Source organism: Anomaloglossus baeobatrachus, chromosome 6, assembly GCF_048569485.1.
Source record: "Anomaloglossus baeobatrachus isolate aAnoBae1 chromosome 6, aAnoBae1.hap1, whole genome shotgun sequence".
In the NCBI taxonomy this organism is placed as follows: domain Eukaryota; kingdom Metazoa; phylum Chordata; class Amphibia; order Anura; family Aromobatidae; genus Anomaloglossus; species Anomaloglossus baeobatrachus.
In genome coordinates, this window is record NC_134358.1 from 7,255,866 (window position 1) to 7,268,100 (window position 12,235).

At 48.6% G+C, this 12,235-nt stretch overlaps 1 protein-coding gene across 1 annotated transcript; it reads right to left on the reverse strand.

Moving 5' to 3' along the window:
* Positions 1 to 224: 224 nt before the first annotated feature.
* LOC142316911 (uncharacterized) lies at positions 225 to 9,920 on the reverse strand. The gene is made up of 9 exons (XM_075352688.1): positions 9,863 to 9,920; positions 8,982 to 9,076; positions 7,444 to 7,626; positions 7,244 to 7,367; positions 6,244 to 6,926; positions 6,090 to 6,159; positions 5,785 to 5,987; positions 4,576 to 4,657; positions 225 to 2,095 (listed from the first exon to the last, which is right to left on the reverse strand). The coding sequence occupies exons 2-9, from the start codon at positions 9,057 to 9,059 to the stop codon at positions 834 to 836; spliced, it is 2,685 nt and encodes an 894-aa protein (XP_075208803.1). The 5' UTR covers positions 9,060 to 9,076; positions 9,863 to 9,920; the 3' UTR covers positions 225 to 833.
* Between the last annotated feature and the right edge of the window lie 2,315 nt (positions 9,921 to 12,235).

Below are 12,235 nucleotides of genomic sequence, written 5' to 3' on the forward strand. Positions count from 1 at the left end.
GCAATTGTTACTGGCGCCAAGTTAAAACCATTACTAATCTTTAGATTATTGGTCATTAACCTATTACATAACTATTACTGTTGCTATATTAACTTACACCAGAAATGTGATCTATGGAATACTATTTTTTGTGGTAAATCAACCATTTATTACTCGGTTTCTTTTGTGTGGAAGTGTCAAGAAAAATATACTAAAAGAATAATCATGTCCACACGTGCTCACATATGGTATGCCTTTACTTTTCATTACGAAATACACATTCTTGTCAAAGAATCAGTTTACAACTTTTTTTTTTTATATATATAGTATCTGATACATTCAAATAAAAACATATTTTCTCCTCTATGGGCATTACATAGTTAATAGTGGAAAAAAAAACCAAAAAACACATCACCATCAAATTCATGTGAACGATGGGGAACGGGGACATCGGCACATCCAGTCTGGCCTAAAGAGCAGGTAAATCCCGAGTGTCGATCGACTGGATGAACATTCAGAACAAGAACTTTACACAAGGAAATAATAGCAATGGTATTTTCTTCTAAAAAAGCATCAAAGCCTTTTTTTATTCCAATGACAGTCCTGGCTACATCCAGCTCTTGAGGTTGACTATTCCTCATGGTAAAGACGTCAGGACTATGGAGACTGAACCTTTTTTATTCCTTGTGGAGGGAGTACTCTCTTTCTTTTGAGGGGCTTTTACAAGAAACAGCCTCTGACCATATTATTTGTATGGGCGGAGTATGCACTTATAGAAGTTACTCATATCACTCTTATACGTTACTCTCTGATGACTTTCAGAATTTGAGCTTACATTTGCCACATAGAGAGCGTCAACATAGCTTTTTGGAAAAGTGACTTCTTTCATGTTTAACAAGACTTATTTTATTTGTAAAACATTTCCCACATTGTGAACATGAGTATGGCTTTTGCCCCATGTGACTTTTCTCATGTTTAATAACATCTGATTTATTTGTGAAGCATTTTCCACAATGTGAGCATGAGTACGGCTTCTCTCCTGTGTGAATTCTCCCATGTTTATTAAGATCTGATTTATTTGAAAAGTGTTTCTCACAATGTGAACATGAATACGGCTTCTCTCCTGAGTGGATTCTCTCATGTATAACAAGACTTGATTTACTTGTAAAGCATTTCCCACATTCTAAACATGATAATAGCTTCTCTCCTGTGTGAACTCTCTCATGTGTAACAAGACTCGATTTATCTGTAAAACATTTCTCACATTCTGAACATGAATATGGCTTCTCTCCGGTGTGACTTCTCTCATGTCTAATAAGATTCGCTTTTTTTGTAAAACATTTTGAACAGTGTGAACATGAAAAAGGCTTCACCACTTTGTGACTTTTTCCACTTGAGTATGGCTTCTCTCTGCTATGAATTCTCTGATGTCTAAAGAGTTGTGACTTATCTATAAAACATTTCCCACATTCAGAACATGAATATGGCTTCTCCCCTGTATGAATTTTATGATGTTTAACAAGATTTGATTTATTTGTAAAACGTTTCCCACATTCAGAACACGAAAAAGGCTTCTCTCTTGTTTGACTGCTATCATGTTTTACAGGATGAGATTTATCTAATAAACATTTTTCATATTCAGACCTTACAACCGGCTTTTCTTCTGTGTCATGTTCAACAAGAACAGTTTTTGAGTCAATACATTGCCTACGTTGAACACAAGAATACAGCTTCTTGCTTGTGTGACTTCTCTCAAATTGATCAGGTTCCGATTTCTGGGTAAAATATTGTTCGCATGCTGAACAGGAGTACGGCTTCTCCACTGTGTGAATTCTTCTATGTGCACAAAGGTCTGAACTTTTTGTAAACTGCTTTCCACATTCATCACATTGAGACCTTTCAATTGTTTTCTGACCTGTAGTAACCATGTGTGATTGATCAGAAGAAGGTTCTCCAAGACTAGACAGATTATAAGACATATCTGCGTTCTCAAATGTTGATTGTGAATTAATAATGAGGTTTTCTCGTGGTGAGTGCTGCACTGTTTCTTCATCTTCTACTTTATAATTTAGAGATAACATGAAGTATTCTTCAAAATTCTTACTGGGATTTTCTGCTAGGATTAAAAATTGATTTTTTTAGACTTTTAAAAACCACAAAGTTGGCACATGTATTACATCTCTATTAGGCTGGAAAGACACCTGTAGATCTAGAGCCAAAGGCAGAAGTGGCCCCAGTAGGAAGGGCCCACACCTTCCTTTATATTTCCTATTCCTTCTAAAACCACTCCTGGCTTTGGCTAAAAAAATTCTTCAAAAATCACCAAAAAAAATGCAGCCTGTTTACAGTGAATGATTATCGTGAAATGAGCATTCCTGGGAATACTCCTAATAATCAGTATGAATGGACCTTCAGAGGGGATGTCATTAGACGAGCCCTCCGGAGGTCAAAGGGACTAAGCCCCATTGTGGCTCGGCTGTAAATGGATGGAAGTGGATCTGACAATTGTGATATTGGCATTTAGAAGGTTAAAAGCGGGGGTGGGTAGGGTGGCCCCAGTCCTATAAAGCCCAGCCTATAGCTGGGCTTCATAGGAGACCAATATTTATGCAATTGACAGAAAAAAAATCTAAATGTAGAAATCATTGTTATTTGTTAACATCACCTCCAAAAAATACTGTAGAAAAGATAAAAAATGTATATGGAACCCAAATTGGTACCAACAAAACACAAACCCTTATACAGTGCTATAGCCTGAAAAGCAAAACGTTGCAACTCACACAATAGCAAAAATAAAAAAAAAATTATAATATATATATATATATATATATACACACACAGTACAGACCAAAAGTTTGGACACACCTTCTCATCTCTAGAACAACTGTTAAGAGGAGACTTTGTGCAGCAGCCTTCATGGTAAAATAGCTGCTAGGAAATCCCTGCTAAGGACAGGCAACAAGCAGAAGAGAACACAAGGAATGGACATTAGACCAGTGGAAATCTGTGCTTTGCTCTGATGAGTGCAAATTTGAGATCTTTGGATCCAAGCACCATGTGTTTGTAGAAAAGGTGAACGGATGGACTCTACATACCTGGTTCCCACCGTGAAGCATGGTGGAGGAGGTGTGATGGTGTGGGGGGTGCTTTGCTGGTGACACTGTTGGGGATTTATTCAAAATTGATAGACATACTGAACCAGCATGGCTACCACAGCATCTTGCAGTGGCATGCTATTCCATCCGGTTTGCGTTTAGTTGGACCATAATTTATTTTTCAACAGGACAATGACCCCAAACACACCTCCAGGCTGTGTAAGGGCTATTTGACCAAGAAGGAGAGTGATGGGGTGCTACGCCAGATGACCTGGCCTCCACAGTCACCAGACCTGAACCCAATCGAGATGGTTTGGGGTGAGCTGGACCGCAGAGTGAAGGCAAAAGGGCCAACAAGTGCTAAGCATCTCTGGGAACTCCTTCAAGACTGTTGGAAAACCATTTCCGGTGACTACCTCTTGAAGCTCATCAAGAGAATGCCAAGAGTGTGCAAAGCAGTAATCAAAGCAAAAGGCGGAAACTGTGAAGAACCTAGAATATAAGACATATTTTCAGTTGTTTCACACTTTTTTGTTAAGTATTTCATTCCACATGTGTTAATTCATAGTTTTGATGCCTTCAATGTGAATCTACAATTTTCAGAGTCCTGAAAATAAAGAAAACTCTTTGAATGAGGTGTGTCCAAACTTTTGGTCTGTACTGTATATATACACACTATATACATTCTGTATCACTATAACCGTCCCGACTCCTAGAACAAGATTACCAGGTACTTTTTTTTTTTTGCCAGAAAATGAATAACCCAAAAATAAAATTCCCCAAAAACAATGGAGCAATTGCGGTTTTCCACTATTTCACCTCAATTAGATTTTCTGTTTTTCAGTAAAATAAATGGCGTCCTACAAAACTACACCCCAAAAATCAAAAAGCCCTCGGTGGAGGTGTGGACTAAGATATAAAACAGTTCTGGCTCTTGAAAGAAGGATAAATACTAAGTGAAAACACAAAAAACTAAATTTTTTCTCTAATTTCAATCTGCTGCAATCTGAAAAGCTAGATTTGTGGAGGCTGAAGGTGACTCTGACCATTGCAGATCAGGAGGATCTCAGCAGGAACCACCATTATGTGCGATGGTTTTTACCGACTGTTTATTAAAAATGGCTTGTAGGATTTTCACAATATAGTTTCTTTTGGGGGTGAGGGGGGAGGGGGGGGGGCAGCCCAAAATGTCATTTATACCGGTACTCCGTTGAAAAAAAAAAAATCAACAATTTTCCACCCGGACATAGAAGAGAAACGCAGCAGGTACTGCCCTAGACTATATAATTGGGGAGCAGATCCTGCACCCGTCCACGATGCAGATGAGCTCATGGAGCGGAGAATGTGTCTGGCCCGATAATGTCACCGCTCGTCAGATCCCGGCCTTATCGCACCCCAAAAAACAAAGGCATCTGAGGATTCAGTGGCCCTACATCCATCACACGGCGTCACTGATGTTCCTGAACCTCCGGGGTCACTTCCTAGATTGATTAGGACCTACCTGCGGGGACATCTCCTGGAATCTCCTCCTTCACGCTACTCACACTCGATGGATCGCCCCTCGTCCTTCTCAGAGCTTCACCCTGATACACACGTAACAGCTCAGTACAATACAAAAGGCAGATGAAAAATCGAATTATTCAGCATTGATGTAGTGAAAAAAGAAAAAAAATATGAGCCAGGGCAGGTTTATTTAGGCATTTTTGGAACAGAAACTTAGCGAAGACTCTACAAAGACTCCTCAAAAGTGAAGTTCCTGGCTCCAAAAACTGAACAAAAGTACAAGCATGGAAGCAGGTTTAGGCCACACAGAAGCATGAGCACACTAGAAGGAGCAATGCCCACCCTGGGATTGTTGTATTGAAAAACTGTTCCCGGGACACTTTAGAGATGTGTCTGCACCACAGATCCACCGCCCAATCATTGTAACGCTGAGCTGTTAGTGCACCTTGAATGAAGGCTAGAGGGGTCCAGCTGCCATACATTATGCTCCTGATACCATAATCCCAAGAGTAGGACCGGCACGACGTGCCCTCGTGAAGCCTCTTCATGGTGTTCTCTACATGGTCTCCAGATGGAGGCGAGCGTGAAGTAATGGAGGTTTGTCTTCTTCTGTGATGAGTCGCACATTTGTCTTGTAAGCAATAATAGCCAGAGATTGTTCTGGAGACCCCATGAGAGACGTCATGAAGAGGCCATCACAAGGGAATGTCTCACTGGTCCTACTCCTGGGATTATGGAGTGTGGTGGAATGACGTACGGTAGACAGACCCCACAAATCTTCATTCCAGGTACATTAATAGTTTGACTTTTCATCATTGAATGTCATTAACAAGTCTATCGATCACTCCACTTCCATAACTCCACGACGTTTCTTAGTGTTGCAATTTTGATGTTGAGGAGTGTATATCTTACCACTTGTCCCTTTTTATCCGGAAATGTATGTGGTATACTGCTCTCCGGTTAGGTCAAGTGATCACATGGTGACCCCTGGAAACTCCATGGCTATATTTTCTATAAAGCCATTAACTCTGTCATTAACTCTGTCAATAAAGTTTCCTGATGATGTAACCGAACCAATAAAGTTCTCAGTAGGTCAACGACAGAAGCTCATTAGAAATATACTGATGATGACGACGACTGTACAGTACCGGTGACACAGCTCAGACTCCGAACTGTATATATATGTATCAACTTTGTCAGCACCTACCTGATGAGTCTCCGGGACGTTGTGATTCTCCTCACGGTCCTGGAGATACAGAGGACGGGGACATCTCTCTGGTGGGTTCTGGAGATACAGAGGACGGGGACTTCCCTCTGATGGGTCCTGGAGATACAGAGGACGGGGACTTCTCTCTGGTGGGTTCTGGGGATACAGAGGACGGGGACATCCCTCTGGTGGGTTCCTGTCATCTGTAGGAGACACAAAGAACAGATTGGTTGCATGTGACGATCCGTTGATGGTCGTATCTAGATGAGGCTCTGTTACAACCAGTGATGATCTCCTCTCCTTACTCAGCTGATCGGCCTCCGTCTCCACTTCATTATCTATAACTTCAGCCTTAACATCTAGCAGATCTTCACCCTAAATAGAGAAGACAATAACATAACACGACCTTTGTTCCATCTCTTTATGGTCGTATTTTGGTGAGAGCTCAGCCCCATCTACCTGGTGATGCTCCGGTATGTTGTGATGCTCCTCTGGACGCTCCTGGGGATACAGAGGACGGGGACATCTCTCTGGGGGGTTCTGGGGATGCAGAGGACGGGGGCCTCTCTCTGGGGGGTTCTGGGGATGCAGAGGACGGGGACATCTCTCTGGGGGGTTCTGGAGATGCAGAGGACGGGGACATCTCTCTGGGGGGTTCTGGAGATGCAGAGGACGGGGACATCTCTCTGGGGGGTTCTGGGGATACAGAGGACGGGGATATCTCTCTGGTGGGTCCTGGAGATGCAGAGGACGGGGACATCTCTCGGGTGGGTCCTGGAGATGCAGAGGACGGGGACTTCTCTCTGGTGGGTCCTGGAGATGCAGAGGACGGGGACATCTCTCTGGGGGGTTCTGGGGATACAGAGGACAGGGACATCTCTTTGGTGGGTCCTGGAGATGCAGAGGACGGGGACATCTCTCTGGGGGGTTCTGGGGATACAGAGGATGGGGACATCTCTCTGGGGGGTTCTGGGGATACAGAGGACGGGGACATCTCTCTGGGGGGTTCTGGGGATACAGAGGACGGGGACATCTCTTGGGTGGGTTCTGGGGATACAGAGGACGGGGACATCTCTTGGGTGGGTTCTGGGGATACAGAGGACGGGGACATCTCTCGGGTGGGTTTCTCCTGCTGGATCCATCTGTGGGAGACACAACCACACAGTGATGGACTCCTTGACCGGCTGGAGACCTGCCTGTCTATCACACACTCCTTTCATCCCCTCCCGTTATGATCAGCGTCTTATCCCCAGTGCTGAACTCCTCACAGACCTTCTTCTAATACACCCATGTTTAGGGGGACAGCACAATCCTCTTCTGGACATATCCGAGGGATACTCAAATCTGTGTTTTATAAGATGACTTGTGGTTGGGGCAGCATGAATCAGCGGACAGGTTCTCCTCATTTACTATGGGCCAGCGCCCACATATAAATATGTACTTAAGAATCTCCTCTTACCCTGTGATGTCGGGGGCCGGTCGCTCTCCATCATCACCTCCTCGTACAGATCCTTGTGTCCTTCCAGATACTCCCACTCCTCCATGGAGAAATAGACGGTGACGTCCTGACACCTTACAGGAACCTGACAACACACAATGATAGCGTCATTACCCAGAATCCTCCAGTGCCGGTCCCGTATAATGTCCCAGCATTCCCACCTCTCCGGTCAGCAGCTCCATCATCTTGTTGAGGAGTTCTAGAATCTTCTTCTTGCTCCCCTCATGTATCAGTGAGTGCGGGGGAGGGGCTGTGATGAGACCCCGCCTTTTGCTCCGCCCTCCTGACTCATGGCTGCCGGGAGTCACACAGTCACCTGACGCCTTCTTCACTATTGTGTAATCCTGTGTACGGAGATAGACGTCACAGAGACCTTTCTAGAGGATTATAATCTGCCTCCTTCCACCCAAAGTCCCCTCCTTAATCTACAAACTAATCCTGGAAATATCTCCGCTAACCTTCCCAACATTGCGGAGGGATCCCATCAGCACATCGTGATCTGATCCGGACCCGCCTGGAGATTACACCCTCTTCCTTCTGCCTCCATCTTTAGTGACAAAACCACTGGCTTAAGAAAGACCTCAACAACGAATTTACATCAAATCCAAGTTCACAAACGTCTCGCGAGTATGAAAAACGGAAGAGCTAATAATAAATCTCTAACAACGCCTTCAAATAAGACTTCTTCTGGCGGAGAGCGTCAACGCTTGTACAGTAAAGAATCCCTTTCTACATTGGGGCAGAATCCCGCTTTCCTCTAAATGCAGACGATGCCTCTTGTTATAGCCACAGTCTAATACAGAAGTGAAACTTTTGGGTGAATTTTTGCGTCAGAGCCACAGTCCAGCATCAGACTCTCCTGGCTCTTTCCTTGTCACACGAAGATTTGCACAAACGTCGTCACCTGTCACGGCAGCGTTCTGACACATTCCACATTCTGACACTCCGCACAATCAACACAGGCAGACTCGGGCGTCACCCTGCTGTGTGCTGATTCATAGGCAGGCTAGGAAGTGTTCATCTCTGTTATGGGGAGGCCTATCACTTCTGCTTCCCTCCTATTTATGCTGGTGGAATCCTTCATTCCATGCCAGCTATAGTTTTTTCTGTGTTGGGTCAATGAGCTTTGGTGTCCCAGACTTTCTGGTGAAAGTTGTGCCTATTGCTTGGTGCAGTTGTAGAGTTTACCCCTGTTGTTTTGTGCTTCCTTCCTGCTCTTGTTTTCCTCCTGAATCTCCTATTGTCTTATCCTGTGCTCGTATTGTGAGAGAGTTTTGTTTTTTCCCTTGTCTGTCTTTATCTGTGGTTTTATTACACTCCTGCCCCTCCCTGGGAGGAGTGGGAGGGGAATCAGGTCAGGACTGGTCAGGAGTAGGGCCAGGAAGGAGACTCAGACCTCTCCACCATTAGGAGTATCCCTGAGGTTAGGGATAGCACAAGTTACAACTTACGAGCCCCGGTTCACCACTATCTAAAGTCATTGTGTCACTCCTCCTCTTTGCAATGTGCTTTCCTGTCATTCTCATTACCCCTGACACATTACTATTGAGGGATTTTATCAGAATATCTTCTGACCACACTATGGCCGATCGTCAGCTCAGTCTGGGGGTCCGGCAGCCACTGTGCAGGACACTGGATTGTCCCTATGTTACCCTCCTGATTTTATCCTTTATGGTAAAGGTTACACACAGACGCTCACCTCTCCGGTCAGCAGCGAGAGGATATCCAAGGTGAAGCTTAATATGTTCTTGGTGATCTCCGCCTGGTCCTTGTCCATCCTCGGCTCATTCAGGACTGTGTAGGTCAGAAAAAAAGAGAACACTTTACCAAATAGAGACCTCGTCCTGCAGGTGCCTTTATAAAAAGCAGAGGTCAAAAGCACCCCCGGGGCAAACTCCTGTGTGAAATACAGACCTGACGTCTTCAGAAACAAAAGCAGAGGAGCCTGAGCGCCTGCACATTCTCCGAGCGGAGGAGCCTAAGCGCCTGCACATTCTCTGAGCGGAAGAGCCTGAGCGCCTGCACATTCTCCGAGCGGAGGAGCCTAAGCGCCTGCACATTCTCCGAGCGGAGGAGCCTAAGCGCCTGCACATTCTCCGAGCGGAGGAGCCTAAGCGCCTGCACATTCTCCGAGCGGAGGAGCCTAAGCGCCTGCACATTCTCCGAGCGGAGGAGCCTAAGCGCCTGCACATTCTCCGAGCGGAGGAGCCTGAGCGCCTGCACATTCTCCGAGCGGAGGAGCCTAAGCGCCTGCACATTCTCCGAGCGGAGGAGCCTGAGCGCCTGCACATTGTCCGAGCGGAGGAGCCTGAGCGCCTGCACATTCTCCGAGCGGAGGAGCCTAAGCACCTGCGCATGGTCACCATAAAGATGCAACGTGCGCATGTAGCCTTACAGTGCTCGCTTATTGCGAAGAGGCGATTCCCAGGAACACTCATTTCGCCATAGCCTTGCAGTAGAAGCCGGCTGCTGATGGCCGCACTGCACTAAACATTGTTCTTGTAGCGCTTTCTCCTATGTAAACAGGACCTGCTGAAAGCAATGGCCCAGAAGCAGATACCAGCCGTATAACACAGCTACCTGCAGGGATAATGTAGGCGCAGCTCCTGAGTCCGCTGACATAGGATGTAGCGACAGCCTGTGATAGGAAGGGGTTAAAAGTTACTGGTCTTATCAAAGCAGCAGATTGATAAATAGGTGTATGAAGAAAGAATCGGGACCATCTCGGCCTTTACGTATTTAACCCTTTTCTGCTCTGTTATTTCCATCACAAGTCACTATTTCCAACCTATTTTGCAGTTTATTTGCAATGGTGGATGGAACTCTGCGACCGCGAGCTCCAAAATACGACAGGTGGTTAGAGAGCAGCTTCTGATATCTGCAAAAGCGGAAATGGCGCCATGTTATTACAGCATTCAGTGCACAAGATGGGGGGACGTGGGACGGAGACCGGGGGGACGGGGACCGGGGGGGAGCGGGGAGACGGGGACCGGGGGGCTGCGCCACAAATGACCGCTCTCTTCCCCTCGCCCCTTTCCCCCTCACCCCCTTCCCCCTCGCTCCCTTCCTTTTCGCCCCTTTCCCCCGTCGCTCCCTTCCTTCTCGCCCCTTTCCCCCATCGCCCCTTTCCCCCCTCGCTCCCTTCCTTCTCGCCCCTTTCCCAGTCGCTCCCTTCCCCCCTCACTCCCTTCCTTCTCGCCCCCTTCCCCCCTCGCTCCCTTCCTTCTCGCCTTTCCCCCGTCGCCCCCTCGCCCGTCGCTCCCTTCCTTTTCGCCCCTTTCCCCCCTCGCTCCCTTCCTTCTCGCCCCTTTCCCACGTCGCCCCTTTCCCCCCTCGCTCCCTTCCTTCTCGCCCCTTTCCCCCGTCGCCCCTTTCCACCCTCGCTCCCTTCCTTCTAGCCCCTTTCCCCCGTCGCCCCCTCGCCCGTCACTCCCTTCCTTTTCGCCCCTTTCCTCCATCGCTCCCTTCCTTCTCGCCCCTTTCCCCCGTCGCCCCTTTCCCCCCTCGCTCCCTTCCTTTTCGCCCCTTTCCCCCGTCGCCCCCTCACCCGTCGCTCCCTTCCTTCTTGCCCCTTTCCCCCGTCGCCCCTTTCCCCCCTAGCTCCCTTCCTTCTTGCCCCTTTCCCCCGTCGCCCCTTACCCCCCTCGCTCCCTTCCTTCTGCCCCTTTCCCCCGTCGCCCCTTTCCCCCCTCGCTCCCTTCCTTCTCGCCCCTTTCCACCGTCGCCCCCTTCACCCCTCGTTCCCTTCCTTCTCGTCCCTTTCCCCCGTCGCCCCCTCGCCCGTCACTCCCTTCCTTTTCGCTCCTTTCCCCTGTTGCTCCCTTCCTTCTCGCCCCTTTCCCCGTTGCCCCTTTCCCCCCTCGCTCCCTTCTTTTTCGCCCCTTTCCCCCGTCGCCCCCTCACCCGTCACTCCCTTCCTTTTCGCCCCTTTCCACCCTCGCTCCCTTCCATCTCGCCCCTTTCCCCCGTCGCCCCCTCGCCCATCGTTCCCTTCCTTTTCGCCCCTTTCCCCCGTCGCTCCTTTCCTTCTCGCCCCTTTCCCCCGTCGCTCTCTTCCCCCTCGCCCGTCCTTCCCCCTCGCCCCCTTCTCTTCCCCCTCGCCCGTCCTTCCCCCTTCTCTTCCCCCTCGCCCGTCCTTCCCCCTTCTCTTCCCCCTCGCCAGTCCTTCCCCCTCGCCCGTCCTTCCCCCTTCTCTTCCCCCTCGCCCGTCCTTCCCCCTCGCCCCCTTCTCTTCCCCCTCGCCCGTCCTTCCCCCTTGCCCCCTTCTCTTCCCCACACCCGTCCTTCCCCCTCGCCCCCTTCTCTTCCCCCTCGCCCGTCCTTCCCCCTCGCCCCCTTCTCTTCCCCCTCGCCCGTCCTTCCCCCTCGCCCCCTTCTCTTCCCCCTCGCCCGTCCTTCCCCCTCGCCCCCTTCTCTTCCCCCTCGCCCGTCGCTCCCTTCCTTCTCGCCCCTTTCCCCGTCGCACGTCGCTCCCTTCCTTTTCGCCCCTTTCCCCCGTCTCCCCTTTCCCTCCTCGCTCCCTTCCTTCTCGCCCCTTTCCCCCGTCGCCCCCTCACCCATCACTTTCTTCCTTTTCGCCCCTTTTCCCCGTTGCTCCCTGTCACAAACCACCGGGGGGGGTCACTCAGAAATCCCCCGCGCTGGCTACCAGTACGTCACAATCGGGGGGTAACAAGTGGGGGTCACCCCTCCTTTATACCTCCCGACCGACAGACAGAGCACGTGACGCGCTCTCTAGCGCCCCTCTTATAGTCAGGCCAATTATGGAATTGCCCGACAATAAGCAAGGAGGCCGCTATACTACTTATGCCGATTATTGGAGGGTCCCCGGTGAGAGTAAGGTATATATTCCCCCGACCTCCGCGGGCGGAATATATAAAATCTCCCCGAATCTCACTGGCCTCCCCACAATAATCCTTGGCACAATTCGCTGCCACCAACCGATTTACGGTA